Raw genomic sequence first — 18,333 nt, 5'->3', positions numbered from 1 at the left:
AAACAGAACAACACAACACAACACGGCAGGTACCAAACAGAGAGAAGTCCATTTGCACATGGAAGGCAATTCAATGACAAGGTCCAAGGAGCCCATCTCTAAGCTTAGACTGACCGTAGGGAAAGTACCTGGAAGAGCTGCACTGTCCAGAACACTGACCCACAGCAAACTGCAAACTGACGCTCACAGCAACCTGCTCCAAAGGCTTCTGATACCCTCCCCCTTGTGCCTAGGAATAAAGGCGCTCTCAGAAATGTTACCAGTGTGGGAAACATTCCTGTTACTCAATCCCTTTCTGGGTGTTCCCTAGGTTGAATTTTCATAGCTACTATCTTACTCAAGGACATAAAGGCTGAGACAATGTAATTTTAGCAGCAGCTGCAAGAACAAGAATCACCAAGGGACATTCTTAAAACTTTCTTCAAGGGAATGTTTTGTCCCAAGAAATGGAACTAACAAGATAAATATATCCAATCTGGATTTAGCAGACAAGTTCAAAACTGATGCTCGGATACACTAAGTCTACATGGGCAAGATGCAGGAAATATTGGCTGATTATGAGATTTAGATCCAACACCGTGCAAAATAAATTCCGCCTAGGCAAACTAAATTTAAGAGTTTAAAGGATTTAAAAAAACTAGTTTTACACTGGGAAATAGACTTAAGTTCAGATTATAAACAGTAAGACAATGGATCTGCCTGTATTTTAAAAAGCAACTCAGGGGCTGGAGATTTAGCTCTGCCGCACAAGGGCTTGCCTAGCAAGCATGAAATCATGAGTTCAATTCCACACCAAAACAAAACAAAACAAAAAAAGGCAAAAGCAAACACATAAATGTGCAGAATATAAAAAAATAAACTAAAAATATTTGTCATAAAAGGGTCTTAAGCAGAACAGTTAAATTATTTTTAACTAGAGAAGGGCTAACAAAACTTCAAGTCCACTTAATAAGTTTCTAGTGCTCTAAAAAGAAACCATTAAAATGAAAACTTCCTCTGAAGCGAGCTGGGCTGAGCGCTGCTCTCAGTGGTGACAGTCAGCGCTGGCAGGGACGCACCCTGGCCCTTCCTGGTGCTCCTGGTAATTAGTGGCTCTGACAGCGCTTATAGTGCTCTCGGCTTCTGATCCAGTAATTTCACTGCATTTTTCTAATCCTCTCTTAAGAGGAGAAGCACGATGCAGGAGCAGGTCACAGGATTACTAATAATGGCACCTGTGATTAAATACCTACTGGGAGGTGCAAACGGTTCAATCTGTGAGCACCGGAAAGCTCTGGCCCAAGCGGCCCGTTCCCTGCAGTGCTAAGCTCTGTAACTCACGTGCGATGCTCTTTTGCATTCATAATAATTATTTTTAAAAACTATAAAAAAGCCTTTAGGGTTAAGTAGACTTTGAAACACTTCCAGTAGAATATAAAGCATTCATCAGTGACATTTGTAGAAGTGTTTTAATGGTGTGGGAGAGATGCTCATGAGGTGTAAAACCAACAAGCAAACACACAGTTATTGGCCCTGTTAAACCTTGGAGAACTGCCCCAGGGTGCGTGCACAGAGGGGCAAGGCAGGGGCCTCCTTTGCCTCAATTTACCCTACACACAGTCTTCACTAGAGCACACAGCTGATGACTTGGCATTGCCCCACTGCAGTCGTGCAATCGGACTCGCTGAGAAATGAAGGTATAGCCACTCTGTAACAATAGCTTCGGAGTGCTTAAAACAGCATGTGAAAGAATTAATGCCGCTGTATTAATTCCTCAGAGATCTTAATATTTTTGTCTTCATGAAACATAAACAACAGCTCCCTCACTGCTTGAAAATCCAAAGTAAAACTCCTTAAAAAAAATATCAACCCTACATGTCTGTAATAATCCCAGCACTCTGGGAGGCTGAGGAAAGAGGGTTGCAAGTTTGAGGCCAGCTTGACAACTCAGTGAGACCGCCCCACTCAAATGAAAAATAAAATAAACCAAAATTTAAAAATACGAAGTCTGGGGCCATCCAGCTCAGAGTGAGCTAGGTTCAGTTCCCAGGACATTTCCTGATCACGTTCATGCTAGCTAGGAAAATGACCTAAGAATACATCTAACAAAATAAACTACAAACATGCCACACACACACACACACACACACACAAAATACATATAAATGCATTCAGATACAAAGCTTTACTGAAGGACGTGAAATTGAAATAGACACACCACCCCGAATGAGCTTCAGAAGGCTCGGCAGTTCAATTTCCCTGCTCCAATTAATCCAGAAAGTCAACGCAGTTCTTCTGCCATGAAAACTCCACTGGAGTACACACAGAGCACCACAGGCGAAGTTAACATTTCCTTTAGGAGGATGTGAAATTTCTTAAGAAGCAAGCAACTTTGAAGAATTACAGCAAAGGGGAATTGGGCGACACGCTATGGAAACATTACAAAGTTGCAGCAGAGAAAGCAGAGTCATGAAGCCACAGAAACAGCCACACAGAAGCCATCGCTGTGGAGGGATCTGGCGAGACCTTTAAGTTGCAAAGTCCACATCTTTCCGCCAGCTACTACCTTCCGGGGTGCTGACCTGGACACACTGTGAGCTCACTGTCACGCTGCCCGTCTCCGATAAGACAAAACAGAATCCAAGTCAGCAAGCGACCCTACACTCTTCAATGGGTGATGACAAAAGCTAGCTACACGGAGAGCTGGGGAAGACTGAGGCAGGTCTGTGCACAGGGAGAGATGCTGACCTGCCAGAAGCAGCTGTGACAGGACACGCTGAGGGTACCGACTGATCCCTAAGGGCCCTGCTGACAGGCAGGTTCCCTTTGGCAGATTTGGGCAGCGACCAGGGCCGGTATTTCTCACCCATTCCAGCAAGACCCGATGCACCCCGCCTGCACCCACAGCCTCAACGTCAGCATAGGTGCTCCACTCACCCTGGAAGGCTGCAGGGATCGGCGGGGACACAAAGCAGGGACGGGGTGGGACAAGCGGGATTGTACGGCACTCAGAAGGCCTTGGCTTGAGCTTACTTGTAACGCTTGAATTTATCTTACAAGAATGAAACTGAGTACTTATGTAAGTAAAAGCTGGTTTTAAACACCCAGATAAGAAACACTTCTCGGCACAGTTACTAAACTCTGGGATACTCCTGAGGACAAGCATTAAAAGGGTCGATTGATGTGGGTCAGTTCTTTTCTTCAAACAAGAACCAATAATCGGACCAGAAGAGAACAGGAGCAGAGAAAAAGTAATCAATAAACTGGCGATGACAGCCCACAGCTACTGCAAGGGCACTGCGAAAGCCACTTTTAAATCAAGTGCTCCGTTTTTATTTAACATTGCCCTAAATCAAACAAGTTTATCAAAACTAACTGCTATTCCTGGCAGGAATCTAGACAGCGTCATTTAGGAGTTCTCTCTACGGCTCCCCGTGATCTACACACCCCACAGTCTGGCTGATTAACCCACCCGGAGGAAATTCTCCTAAATTAGGGAAGGACGGGCGAGCCTGCAGCACTGTCCCCCGCTACAAGCAGGGATCACCGAGTCCCCAGGCCGGCCTTGGACAGCGAGAAGCCCTCACGGGGCCTCTGCCCCTCGGAAAACAGCCCCTGAGCTGGGGCAGCAGGAGGATGTGCTGGCCCGCTGCCGCACTTGCTCCGAGCCCGCTGCTTCCAGTAACCACGTGGAACTGAGAGGCCATGTGCCATGGCCTGCACGGCTGTGTCCACCAAATCTGAACCCCGAGACCAACATGCCGGCCTTCGGAGACAGTTGTTCAGAAGTGATGGAGCTGTGGGGCCCCACACTCTGAGTGAGATCGGTGCACTCAGCAGAGAACCTAGAGAGCTGGTCAGTCCCGCGCATAACATGCGGGCATCTAGGTGCCAGAGAACGAACCTCGACAGATGCCAAACCTGCCGGCGCCTGCTTGTTTTGCATTTTCAGCCCCAGAACTGTGAGCTGCAGAACAGCAACCCCAGTGTGCTGTCCACCCCAAAGACAAGCCGGAAACTACAGCCTGGTCACCTGAGAGGCGGGGCGAAGAGCAGCAGAGCTTCTCAGAATGGGGATGGGGGAATGAATGGGAGGAGGGTATTTCTACAGCGCTAGGTACACCTTTCAGGTGCCTGCTCTTAGCACCATGGTGCTATTTCACACACCTGAAAACTGGCTTGCTCGCTGCTGGAGAAACAAGTTCCAGATGAGAAGGAAAGGCAAAACACTGTGGTGTGGGCTGGAAATGACGCGGGGCTTTTGAATGCGCACACAGGCAGGTGCGTACAGAGATACGCAGTGTGCATGGGCCCCTGCACACGCTGTGTCCACTGATGTGACCCACGGGGGCGAGGGGGAACACAGTGAAACCTCAGAGGCTGTAGTCTAAGTGCACCTGCTAATAAACTGGACAGGCGCCTTGCAGAAGCAGCAGCTCCAGAGCCGGGACAAGAAAGGCACAGGCACAAGATAAGCCCTCACTAGGCTGTAGTGGCCAAAATCCAGCTTCCTGATTAAAGGACATGTGAGGCAGACTGCAGAAGTCAACAGGGAGCAGAGCTTAAACAATCAGAGTCACGAAATGCAGCAGGTCACCGTAGCCCCAGCGAAGGAATGCTAAGCTGTAGGCCGAAGTCTGCAGAGGAGCAGCAGCTGGGCCTGGCGTTGAAGCGCTCTCCTCCAGAAGCACCTCAGTTACAGAGTAAAACCCGTAACTTCGTTATTCACTGCATCCTCACCATGCGCTTCCTGTTATATGTGGATGCCACCTCACCCAGGTGGCTGGTGTCACCAGCAGCAGGCAGGACAGACTTGTGGCTGAGCTGTCACCCTACTCCTGGAGTTCCCTGTGGAAACCCCGTTCTCATCACCCTAATTCAGAGGCAGGGCCTCCCATGATGTGCACTGAAATGAGACCCGTGGGCAGGCAGACTCCAGCACAGCCGATGTCATGGCAGACACAGCCCCGCTCAGACACGGTGGGGTATGCACGGGGAAGGGGTCCCACCTTGAGGACCACAGGGTGACTAAGTAGCCTAGGCCTCCACCTGGTGAGATGTGAGCTTCTGCTGCCCACAACATCCAGTCTGGATGCTCTGTCCTGGTGGCCCTGGTGAAGGAACACAGCAGGCTGTGACATCACTTAAAGGACATTCTCTCCAGAAAGGCACTGGCCCTAAACTCAGAGGACACGCTTTCCATGAAGTGGCAGTCTCTGTACATGGCTGGGCCGTGACCAGGGAAGCAGCAGGCGGAGGAGACAGCACTCATGTGCCAGGACAGGATGGGCCACAGGCTAGGACCAGCGCTGACCTCATAGCAATACTTGCATGCAGGGTCCCGCTGCACCTCTGAGGTCAGGTCACTGGCTGCAGCTCTGGGCAATGTGACAATTCAGGAGGTAGCCAAGGAGCACTGGGCTGGAGGACTCTGTATCATTCTCACAAATTTTCTTGGTCTAAAATTACTCCAAAATAAAAGGATAAGGTGCTTTAAACATACCACAGAAGGGATGTCCAGGACCAGTGTGATACTTAGGGACCCTGAGGGAAGGGCGTGGAGCTGAAGGTCACTGTCCCACTCCAAGGCAGCCTCCCTGGAGCCCTGCAAACCTCTCTAGGGCAGCAGAGACCGCCATGCCTGGCCGGCAGGGGGCGCTGCAGGATCCCGCCAGAGCCCTGCCTGCCTCCTGTGGAGAGGAAGCTGCCAGGACTCGTCCCTTGACAGCGCACGCACAATGCCTCTCTCTTGCCACTCTGTCACTTGTCCTCCGTACCAGTGTGGCTTCTGACTCCTGGCCTTGGGCCTAGTGACTCTTCCTCTTTTCACTAACCACACACGTCTTTTAAAAATGAGAACTGAAGAATGTATCTTCACTGCCAAAACATCTGGACTAACATGAGCTCTCACGTTTGGGTCTAAAAGCTCCTAACTGCACAGCAAATTCACTCCTAAGTGTAGAGAGAAGCTAACTCGATGACTGGCATGTGATTAGCTGCTAGTGCCCTGAGAACAGTACTAGATGACCTACATTACTCCTTACAAGGGACTGCCAGCACTTCTAATCCCAGCACTCAGCAGGCTGAGGCAGGACAGCAGGTTTAACACCAGCCCGGGTGACACAGCAAGTTCAAGGCCAGTCTATATTATACAGTGAGATCCAGTCTCAAAAACTCCAAAGTGTCTTCTAGTCCAGTGTGACTGGGGGGAAAGGAGAGTCTAGTTTAATAATTTGACCCAAGCCTTTATTCTAGTAAAAGTCATTACTAATTAGTGGTTACTATGAAGGATTTCTCCCTCTTACTTTAATTATAATCAAAATGATTTAACTTGGAACACAGAATTAAATGTAAATGAGGTGAAGATTCATGCTAAATGGGCCAATGGTTGTACACCATTTACTAATTTTGTGTTTTCAGGGATGAGCTATAAAAGTCCAGTTAGAATATCCAATTACTCTTGCAGTTAATCCGTCACTGGCCATGGGACAGATAATGTACCTAGTGGGGTGCAATGGAACATCACACACACACACACACACACACACACGCACACGCACACGCACACATGAATGTACTTTCTGGAGGCAGGCTCACTATGTGGAGTCCAGGAAGCCTGTGCCACCAAGCCCAGCATTTTCTTTTGTGAATAGCAGCACGCACTCTCCTCAAGGATGGGAAAAAGCGCCGCAGCCTGGAAGCAGGGAGGCTGCTGTGCTCTGCTGCACGTGGCACGGGGGGAGCACGGGAACTTCCGGGAGGAGCCGGGACCAGGCACTGGCACTGGGTGAAGCTGGCATCTGCAGTCTGAAGGCTAGCTGTCTTGGGCTGTGTGTGGGGAGTGGGGAGTGGCTGACACCTGCCTCTCGGGGATGTGGACCCCTGGGATCTGTTCCCAGGCAGCCCTGTGCTAAGTCCTGCCCATGACTCTGGGATAGAGTCCCTTGTCCCTCAGGTTCAGTCCCAGCACTCTGTGTGCAGAGCCAGAGGAGATGATGAGCCACACTGCTGTGAAGATCCTCCCTGCCGGGTTAGAACCCCTACCTGTGGAGTGTAGGGGTTCTACACCCCCCCCCCGCTACCTGAGTCTCTCAACTGTTCCTCTCCTGACACCCCACACAGGCAGTGTGCCAGGATGGAAAGCCCACGCTCTGAGAAAGTGATGGACCTTGTACTCATGTAAGATGGTAATACTGTTGTGACATGCACAGAAAGCAAAGGTGCTTCCAGAGTCACAGGGGCTTGAAGACACACCGAGCCTTGGGACAGTGAGATCAGGGAAAAGGAAGGTTTTCCAGCAGAGGAAATGAAGCTCTCAGTTCCCTGACGCAGCGGGCAGGACGCTCCTAAGTCAGTGCGTGCATAACTGCGTTCAATGCCTCTCACACGCTGTGAACACGTACCACCCACAAAGGGAAAGGAAGGCCCAGCTCTCTTCAAGGATATAAGGACGGATTATAAAGGAAGGCGAGAATGCCAAGCCAGCGCTGGAGACAGCCCAGGACCCGGGTCAGCACACACAGCTGCGGGCTACTGAGACAAGGGTCCAGCGAGACCCCCAGGCAGGCGAGGTCCTAGGCCACCACTTGAGGAAAGTGGGTGACGGGGATATCTGGCCAGGATCCATCCCGGTCCTAAGGCAGTGTGGGGAGGGAATTCCACCACTCCAGTCTTCAACTCAAGTAGGACCTGCTCCACTGCACAACTACAGATGCGTGGCAATGGGGCAATGCAGGCTGCTTTCAGTCTCTCTGCTCCTTAGCAAAAGCCAAAAACTTAGCCGGGTGTGGTGGTTCATGTCTGCCATCCCAGCACTCAGGAGGCTGAGGCAGGAGGATCATTTCGAGTTCAAGACCAGCGTGGGCTACAAAGTGAGTTCAAGGCCACCCTGAGGTACACAGTGAGACCATGTCTTAAAAAGACAGAAAAAAAAAAAAAAAAGAAAAATGTCAAAGACTTTGAATCAGCAGCTAGGAGAAAGCTGGGTACCCCAGAGGCCCAAAACACTACCAAGCAAGGACGAAGACCTGTGCAGGAGGGAAGGGAGCCACACCGGGTCTGATGGCCAGGACAAAAGGATTCCTGGCTGGACCCAGAGGACGCAGGCCCCAAGGGAGGGCCTCGGAGCTCCCCTGCGGCAGGAAACCAAAGCCCGGGAGCAGCACGGGAGCTAGGAGCAGCAGGAGAGAGGGAAGAGAGAAGAGCCCGGAGACGTGGTCCTGAAGGCACGTCCTGAGGCCCAGGGAGGGCAGAATGTGGGCAGAGCCGCCGCACCAGGACTGGCCTGAGCCTCGGGCCGACAGAAGAGGGCGCCCTGGAGCTGCAGATTCGGAGGAGGCCATCCCGCTGACCCCAGGGGGCAAGGCACAAAGGCGACTAACTGACTGCAGGTCCAGCTGCACAGCAGGAAAAGGAGGTGGCCGGGCACACAGAGCCATCTGAACAACCGCAGAAGCAAAAAGACCAGCTCGATGGCCCTTCCAGCAACGAATGCACGACACGCGACCTGCTTACAAACAGGTGAGCTGCTCCACGGGGCTGAGACGCTGAACATCTTCCTGCAGGGCAGGGCAAAAGGGGCCAGGACGCCCACGGAGGGTGCCTGCGGTAACTGGGCTGCAACTAGAGACTATTTCCAAAGCCAGCCAGGCAAAACTACCCGAACCACAACCCCGAGGGGCAAGAATGCAGCGTGTGGCTTTCTGGCCTAGAGCATGGACGTTCAACCCCACCTAAACCACTGCTATAAGGCCCTGCGCTGCAGACGCCAGGATGGCGCTAGAAATGCAGGAGTGGCCCCCAAAGGCAGGGCATAAAGCAGAACCCCCACCTGATGGCTTCTCTGCACTGCACGGAGAGAGAAGTCGGGGACCACAGGGAAATCTGTGAAACCTGCCACTGGGCCTGCTAGGCGGGCAGCAGCCGGGCTCAAGAACACAGAGCTGGAAGTGGGCAGAACAGCTGGCCGGCAGGGGGCCTCTCAGAGGAAAGGAAAGCGGAGGGTACAAGCCCACCCTGACTGACCGTTAGGGAACTCCCCAGCTATGGGCCGGGGAGTCGCAGTGGGAAGAGGAAGGACACAGCAGGGCCACCCTGACCGGCTTCTGCCATGGGGACTCAGAGTTCGCAGTTGCACCTAAGCAGCCTCACTGTCTGCTCCTGGAACCCACGGCCCTCACGCGAGCGCAGCAGAGCTCCGTTACCTGGGCACAGCCTGGTCTTCAGGCAGAGAACAAAAATGGGGGCAGCGGGACTCATACGCAGACAGAGGAGTCAGGACCCATAAGAAGGGACTCTGAGGGAGCCTGGTATAGGCCTTCAGAGATCTCTCAGCAGACACAAGGATCTCAAAGGATGTCTAGAAACATGCTCAAGGAATCCAAGGAAAACCCGGTGTAGGTGAGAAACCCTACAGCATGCTCGACAGGAGAACCAAACCAGGAAACGAAGCCTCTAGATCTAGATCTGAACTCAACCAGGTTGCTGAGGACAGATCTTGGTGTTTTCTTCTGTTCTCTGTGATCCACCTGAACAGAGACTCTTGAACAACAACAACAACAACAACACCCCACCTCCTGACTTTAAAAATGAGCAAAAATGACTCCTCACTACAAACTATGGACATAGAAACCACTGAGACCACTGCTGGGGGGAAACGTTCTCAACCAGGACGTCTACCATTTGGAGAAACCAGCCTTTATATGTTAAAATAAAATAAAGCTGAGTCCCATTAAATTACAAGTATTTATTAATGGTAGATCTGCCTCACAAAAAAAAAAAAAAAAAAAAAAAAACCAAAGGAAAAAAACTCTGAAAAAAGTTCTCTAGTACAAATGGAACTCCCACTAGGTGACACCGTGGATTTAATGGTAGACATCAAGAGCTGGAAATGGTCATTATGTGGTACGTTTGGTCTGGAAGTGCTCAGATTTCCACAAACATGGCAGCTTAAAGCAAAATCCACCATACTATAGTACTGACAGGTTGACAAAGCATACAACCGTAACTAACATGAGTGCCAGTCCTAAGGTTAGGAGGATGAGATGTAGATAAACTACTCAATTCATGTAGAGCTGCAGTGTTAGCACCAAGTATACTAAGACAACACCAACTGGAGTCAACACTGTAACCCTTAGGTCAGCTAGCTATGCACCCCAGAAAGCAGATATAGCTAGAAACCTTGAAGAACTAAAATGGAATACAAATCACCCATTAACACAAAAGAGGGGAACAAAAGCAAGTAAAACTCCTTCCATAAGAAAAGCACGAAGTAAGGGACCTAAGTGCAACCACATCAATAATTACTTTAAAAATAAACAGTAAAGTCTGATTGCAAGGCAGATTCTCAGGCTGAACCCTTTTTTTTCCTTTCTTTTTAAAGCAAAAACCAACAACTACACTTTAGAAGTATTTTAATATGACAGGAACAAACTGAAAGTAACAGCTCGGATAAAGATGTAACAAGGCTAGAATGATGCTCTAGATACTAATGTACAATGACGTAGAACTCAAAGAATATTACTAGAAACAAAAAAGACATTTCCTAGTGTTTTTAAAAGTCGACAGACAGGGAAGATATATCAATATTAAAAATATATATCCATATAATGGCAGACCTTCAAAATAAGTGAAACAGCAGAAATAAAAGGAGACACAGTCACACGTGGAAATTCTAACCCTTCAGTAACTGATAAAACTAGACAGCAGCACAGATACAGGAGAGCTAAGTGCAGTATCGATCTTTAACTGGTTTTATGAAACCCTGCCTAAACTCAAGAATGCATCTTTTCGAGTGAGTACAGACCATTCACCATGACAGCCCTCCTCCTCCACACTGCCAAATCTTGTCAGGGAGAAATGGATTTTGGAGTAAAGTAATTGAGAGCTACAAATTGGTTGTAAATCAAAGTGGTTTCTCAACCATGCAGTGAAGCAGGGTGTTCTCTCTACGTCTCTTTGGCTCTCAAAACTCCTGATTCCCACCCACTCCCTAGGATCCACCTGACTTACAGAATCATTCACAGAATGGCCCAAGCAACTGATGACAGACTTTGACAGTGGAGCTTCCTAGATTCTTAGGAACGCGAGTGTCTCCTGTGGCACACAAGTCCTCACTGTTTGTACTGGACAGTTCTTCCCTACCCTATTTGACAAACACATTTTGTTCTATTTCTTTAAAACAATAACAAAAGACAGTAACATTTCATGAAATCATTGTATCCACCATCTTTGCAGAAACTTTCCAATTGTCTTCCCAGAAGAATGCTTGATGATTACATTAAACAAACACACCAACAGAATGTTTTTTCCAGTTAACTGATCCTGATGAATCCAGTCTTCGATCTTCACCTCCTCCGTCAGTGTCCGTGGGTTCTGGGGAAACCTGTTCTCTAGTACAAATGGAACTCCCACTAGGTGACACCGTGGATTTAATGGTAGACATCAAGAGCTGGAAATGGTCATTATGTGGTACGTTTGTACTAGAGAACCTGTTGAAATCTCTGGGGACTGTCCAGTCCAATGCCACCACTCAAGATGCTCCCTGCAAACTCTACTTCACCTCCTGCAAGGCTGGGTAATCTTCTACCCCAACCCCGGCACTCATTTCTGTCCCCTCCAGAGGTTGGCTCAGGAGGCCGCAGACAGGACCAGCCACCTCTGAAACTCCAGGTATGGAATGGAGCCTTCCTATTCTACTTCCACAGTGACCCTGGGAAGGGTCACTACTTCAGTCCCGGCTGCTCTGCTCAGCCTTCTGTGGAGGACCTCAAATACATACCCAAGGCCGTGGGAGAAAAGGCAGATTAGGACGGTCATTAAGGTGCTGCCTGCCTTTTACAATGGAAATCCTCAGTTTCCCAAATGGGCTGCTGGTGCCGTTCCCCGAATGAGGTCTCAGGGAACAGGACACCTCTGACACCAAAGCAGGCCGGACCCTCTGCCCCAGACAGCACCTGCTGGACTTGGGGACAAGTTTCCCTACAGCACCCAACAGTAACCGGGCCACGGGTGTCACATAACTGTTTACCACTCATGAAAAATTCATTAATTTAAAAAAAATCATAAGTTAAAAGTTTAAGCTGTCTTCACATTGAAAAGATTTCACTGGAAGCTATTTGCCTGTGATCTCAGCTGTTCAAAAGGATCAGGCAAGAGGGTTACTTGTGCCCAGAGTGTGACACTAGTCTGGGTAGCAGTGAGCCCTTTTCTCAAAAAAAAAGAAAGAAAAAAAAAAAAGAGAGAGAGATAAGAAAAAATTAGTATTATATTTTTAGGTAAATTTTCTTCAAGAAGCCTTGTAAGTATCATCCTTACCAACATGGGCTGGACTTACAGTGGCACACACCTGTAAACACAGCACTTCGACGCTGACACAGGAGGATCACAAGTTTCAAGAACGACCTCGGTGTTAGCAAGACCAAGCTCCAAAATTTATAAATAAAACTAATAAAGAAGGCTAGAGATCTAACCCAGTGCAAAGGCCTGGTTCAGTCTCAGTACTGCAAAATCCAAAGGGTCCATAGGCTGCTCTCTGGCAGAAGCGACTGCACCCAACAAGTAGAGATTGGAAACCAACCGGTGGTGGGGAGAAAAGCCTTCCCACGGTCACGTCCACACGTGAGAAGTGAAAGGCTGGCTGGACAGTTTATCCTACACTGGTGATTTGTGGCATGGAGGGAAACCTACGTTCCCCTATGGACAAAGGCCCTTCCGGGGGTGCAGATTGCTACAAGAAAAGTGAGCCTGCGAGCTGATCTGCTTGGAAAGATGGAAAGATTTCATTTTCCATGTGGTGTTTTCATAAAGAACAGAAAACTCAGTTTACTCCTGCGTCGCAGGACAGAGTAGAGGGGCCAGAGTGGCAGGCGAGAGGTGGGGAACAGTGCCCCAGCTCATCTCCTCTCCCCAGAGTTGAGGAAAGCGCTGTCACTGCGGTACCAAGAACGCCAAGAAAGCTACCCAGCAGTCTTTCAATTTCCACCCTGCCCCGTATCGCCATCAGCAGATGCCCCAACATGCTGGGGTCAGGACCAGCGGGACTCCGCCAACGCAGGGCCTGGGGTTCACCATGGCACTTAATTCCTTATGTGAACTTATCCACACAGCAGGAAGCTAAGCAAATCAAAGTGAGAAATTCCAGAAGGACTCTTGGTAGAGTAATAGATCTTGCGACAATTTCTAATGCACGCTGGCCATCTAAGGCTAAGGATGCTCTCCACAGAGCTGTCCTCTGGCCACAGGTCTGGGGGAGAAGCCTGCAGGGCAAGGTACACTAGGACCTAGGCTGGCTTAGCACAAATGAGGCTGGCCTCGTGCCAGTGCCCTGCCATCTCTCCCTGAAAACCGCTCTGGGATGAGGCTGCTCTGCCCCTGCTGGGACAAAGGACACAGGCAGGCAACGCATCTGGAGACCCTCCGGGCCTGGAGCAGGGCAAGAAGACTGGGTCATGTCGCATCACTGAGGGATACATCCTGCACAAGGGGGCCGGTCCAGGGGGTGCAGTGGAGGAAGCAGCAACACCTGCAGCCCAGGAAGGCAGGGCGGGCACTGGCTGCAGGGCACGGAGATGCTTGCAGAGAAACCACAGGTAAACACAGGTCACCCTTACCATGAATCCCCGAGGGCTCAACAGTGGACCGCAGTGACGAAGCCCAGGCAGGATGGGAATTTCCCTCCCACTGCCAGTTCCCACCTGGCACCCGGAGGGGATGTCTCGGGGATGCAGCAGACCATTCCAGTCTCTGCTGTAGCCTCGGGGAGCACAGGGCTCTCTGACTCACCTCTGGGGTAGCAAATGTTCTTATTTGCTCCTGAGTACTTTTTCTTCAATGGAACAGACCTACTCACCCCTGAAGAGACTTTAAAAGTTCACCTACAGCCCTCCACGACCACAGAATTTAGCTTCAGGGAGCCCAAAGAGGTATATGTCAGCCAGCCTTCCCTTGCTGTAACAAAACACCTGGGGTAACCAACTTAAAGGAGAGCAGGTTTACTGAGGCTCACAGTTGCGGGGTTTCAGTTCATGATTAGGTAGCTCGCTTCAGGCCCGTGGTGGCCCCTCAAGATGGGGAGTGCATGGTAGCACCAACAGCCCTCTGGCAAAGAAGCAAAAACACAGAGGAAGAGACCGGGCCCCCTTGGTGTGCATCAGAGGCGCATGTGCACCAGAAACATGAAGACCTCCCCCACAGAGGCTCCACCTTGTAATGGCTCCCCCATGCACAAGGGCAGGAAATCTTTCTGACAAACTAAGGTTTCTTTTGTGTACTATTTTCATGTATGCTCAGTAGCTGAGTTCTTCACACTAGTTACTAAAATAAGAGGTGCTTCTGAGTGCAACTATGTGTGGCCCTGAAATCCTGAACAGTAAACCACAAGTGACAAGTGGGCACACTTTAATAAGGGAACCTTCATGATCAGCAATCGTCATAGTTGGGTTCAACCAAACAAAAAAGCTGATGACACACAGAGCAGAGCCTGCTCCAAGTGGGAATCAGAGAGACACTTCCTCACACACTGAAGCCAACTTCTGGGACTTCTTAGCACCGCTGGGAGAAGCTGCCTTCCCGCGACACGCATACTTCTCACCAAAGTAAGCTAAAGTCCATTTGTTTCTTAAATATAAAATCCATTCAATACTGTTCCTAGTTTCCCTTCTAGAAACACAATTTCCTCCCTCAAGTTATCTGAATCCAATTTAGAATCCTAATTTGTCTCCAAAACACTCTGCAGGGCTTTTCCTCAAATGAGATCTCTACTATCCATTCTCACGTGTAAGGTACGATTTCAAACAAGGATACACGAGTCACTGTAACAACACTGATTTGGGCTGCCGGTCAGCAGTGATGGACCTTCTCCCACACCTATGTCCTCAGACCTGGTAGCAGGGTGCACTGACCAGCACACAGCAGGCAACCTGCCCCTGCAGGCGAAAATGTAGGTGACACCACGATTAGCAAACACTCTGTGTGAGCAACTGAAAACGGGGCTTTCCACTGTAGAACAGACACACTGCAGCCACAGGGTCTGGACGGGAGAATCAGACAGGAGGGTCTAAGTAGGACAGCGAGGCTGGCAAGCTGTAGGGCCCGTCACCTACTGGAGAATCAGCAACGCACAGGAACAGGAAAGCACACAGGCGGATGAGGCAAGCCTGACTAAGACCCTGTGCTGCGGCTTGAAAATGTAAGAGGGTTCAAATCCCAGTGCAGCCACCTTCACGGGTGGGGAGCAGCAAGCAGACCCTGAGGGTGCTAACCTCATCGGTGGGTGACCGCTGCTGGGTCATGGCTGGGTGTGCTGTGAGGAAGCGGGGCCCAGCGGGAGCACCTCTGAATGTGCATGTGGCCACAGGCCCCTTCTGGCTCTTTCCCCACCACACTTCTGCCTCCATGTTCTGGTTCACCAGACTCACAGCTATGGAGCTGACCATGGACTGAAACCTCGGAAACCGTGAGAAATCTTCCTTCTTAAAGTTGACCTATGTCAGGTAATTTGTCAGAGACAAAAAGCTAACACACAATTTCAGGTAATGAAGTTAGAGAAAGGAAGCTTAAGTAGCAAAACAGAGAGAATAAAGATTGAAATATGTTGCTTCAGAAGGGAGCATTTTGTAACCACTTTGTCCATTTTCATCAAAAGTCCCCAGGAAGTCTAGTTCATGCTATATTTGCATTTTCAAAATCATTACTAAAGAAATCTCAAATGGATACATGTACTTAGGAGGAAAAACATCCTAAAACGAAGTTCTAGATAGAAGTTAATGATCAAAGAAACTAATGAAGACACAAGTAAATGAAAACTAACATAATACACATGAAATAATGATGTTCTGTTTTGTGGCATAATAAAGCACGGGTAAGCACTAAGTTCAGGGTTAGCTCAAAGTAAAGAACTTTAAAGTCCTTGCACTATCAAAGGTAGTGCTAAACAATAATTAACTTTTTATGGAGTTGTAATTTCTTTTTTTTTTAAATTTTATTTAAGGAGAAAAAAGAAAAAAAAACAGAAGGGTACAAGTTATACAGAATTTCAGAAAAAATAAACAGTAGGAAATCACTAGTTAATTACATATTGTCATCTTAGGAATAGTTGTTGAAGTTACAAAATTAAAGCATATAGAGGGGACTTTCAAACAGTGAGACTGCAAACAGTTTTGTTCAATAATCCAACAAAAAGGAGTTGTAATTTCTAAAACAACCACTTAAAAATTGGAAATAGCAAAAAACATCCACATCTAACTAGTGACACTTTAATATGGTTTTACTGCAGCTCATGGCTTGAGCAGAAGTGAGTTTGACAAAAATAATAAAGTAGTCGAAGAGCAGTGAAAGTCACGCCTCCCGCCCAGTCCTGGGATCGAAAGCCTCGTACACGCGAAGTGCTCTCCCCTGAGCTGCAGCCCTGGCCCTGAATGCAAGCTGTAGTCCGAGGGTCTCGGGAGACTCAAACGGTTCTTATTCATAGACAGCACATTCTTCTACACAGAAGACCCAAAACAATCCACCAAAGACCTAGGAACTCATAAATTCAGTAAAGTAGTAGGATACAAAGTCAAAACACACACACGCGCACACACACACACACACACACACACACACCAGTAGCACTCCTGTACACCAGTAATGAACCCACCAAAAAAGAAATTACAAAACCAATATCATGCACAACAGCTTCCACAATAATCAGATACTTAAATATTGACCTAACAAACTGAAAGACCTCTGTACAGGACTCTGAAAAAGGAGATCTACAAGGACATCAGAAAACAGAAAGATCTCCTGTTCCTGAACAAGCAAAACCAGCATTGTCAAAATGGCCATACTTTCCTGATATATAGATTTGATGCAATTCTAATGAGAATACCAATCACAATGCTAAAAAGTACGGAAAACCTAAAATTCGCATGGACTCATGCACCAAAATAAAATTAGGAGTATTGATGCCTTAAATATTAAGAAAGAAACACTGCTGGAACATAAAACAGGTAAAACTCTTGAAGACACAGGCAGAGACAAAGAACCCTGAACAGCACCTCAGCTGCACAAGAAATAACACCAAGGACCCAAGATAAAGCTCAGCTGCACAAGCACTTCCTTGGCAAGCACAAGGGCTTGGGTTTGATTCCTGGTATCAAAAAAAGAAAGAAAAAAAATAACATCAAGAACCAACAAACAGGCTGGGGAATCCAGCTCAGCAGTGCAATGCCTGCCCAGCAAGTGCGAAGTCATAAGTTTGATACCCAGCACTAGAAAGGAAGAAGAAGAAGAAGAAAAAAAAAAAAAAAATCAACAAATGGGATTATATCAAATTTAAAAAGCTTTTGCATAGCAAAAGAAACAACCTATAGAAAAGAGAAAAACATTTCTGCCAGATTCTCTTCAAAAAGTACTAGTATCTACAATACCTAAAGAACTAAAAAAATTAGATCTCCCCCATTAAAAGCTCCAATCAAAAATAGGCACCTAAAGTACTACACTTTTAGAAAAAGCAGTACAAATGATAAAGAAAAAAAGAAGTTCAGCATCCCTGGCCATTAGAAAAATACAAATTAAACAACACTGAGATTCCATTTTACTTCAGAAAGAATGACTATCATCAAGAAATCAAATAATAACAAGTGCTGGAGAGGCTTTCTACATGGCCGGTAAAACCACAATGGAAATCAGAATGGAAGGCCCTCGAAAGCTCAAAGTAGAAATTCCATTCAACCCAGCTATTACCCTTCTAGAAATCTTCCAAAAAGTTAAAAGATGTCACATGCCACTGATCCACACACCCATGTTCATAACAGCTGAATCATGGAATGGCCTACATGTCTTGTGAGCAATGAATAGATGAAGAAAACGTGGTATTTATACACAATGAAGTACTGTAGTACTCTGCTATAAAACAAGGTGAGTGAGTCTTTAGTAGGAAAATGGATGCACCTTGAGACCATAATGTTAAATGAAATTTACCAGGCACATCATCTTAATTATCGCATGGGTTCTCTTACAGGAGACCCAAAGTATAACTAAAGACCAAAACAACTAGGTACCGCAGACATGTCCTAATAAAACTAAGAAATTTTAAGAGACCAAGTCAGTGTTGCTTTGGATCCTGGATTCCCATGAGAAGTGCACAAAAGCCGCTGCTCCTCCCTCCCAGAAAAACACTCCCATGTACCTGCACCAATTTTCAGGGGACCCAAAGGCTCTCTCTTCTCAGTCTCTGGAGAGCTGTGCACCACACTCTTGCTCATATTTAAAAGCCAGAGAATGAGCAGGCATCAGTAGTTCTCTCCAGCCCAGAGTTGAAGCCCTGTAAGCAGAGGAGGAACTAAGCTAAAGGCATCAGTGTAAGGCAGAGTG

General features: G+C 48.0%; 1 protein-coding gene across 3 annotated transcripts in view; it reads right to left on the bottom strand.

Annotated features, from left to right (window-relative positions):
• Window positions 1-18,333, bottom strand: part of Cdyl (chromodomain Y like) — a 201,804-nt gene that overhangs the window by 99,604 nt on the left and 83,867 nt on the right. The window contains exon 1 of one of the 3 annotated variants that reach the window (XM_063259816.1): window positions 3,884-4,019. The exons of the other annotated variants lie outside the window; for them this stretch is intronic. Within the exon in view, the coding sequence (XP_063115886.1) occupies window positions 3,884-3,925 (42 nt within the window). The 5' untranslated portion in view covers window positions 3,926-4,019. Of the gene's footprint in view, window positions 1-3,883; window positions 4,020-18,333 lie in introns of those variants that run through there. 3 annotated transcript variants of the gene reach the window in all.

Source organism: Cavia porcellus, unplaced genomic scaffold (assembly GCF_034190915.1).
Source record: "Cavia porcellus strain 051 isolate PalLab524CR breed Dunkin Hartley unplaced genomic scaffold, mCavPor4.1 scaffold_13, whole genome shotgun sequence".
In the NCBI taxonomy this organism is placed as follows: Eukaryota; Metazoa; Chordata; class Mammalia; order Rodentia; family Caviidae; genus Cavia; species Cavia porcellus.
Note: the sequence above shows the minus strand (reverse complement) of the source record. Positions and strands in the feature narration are given on the sequence as shown.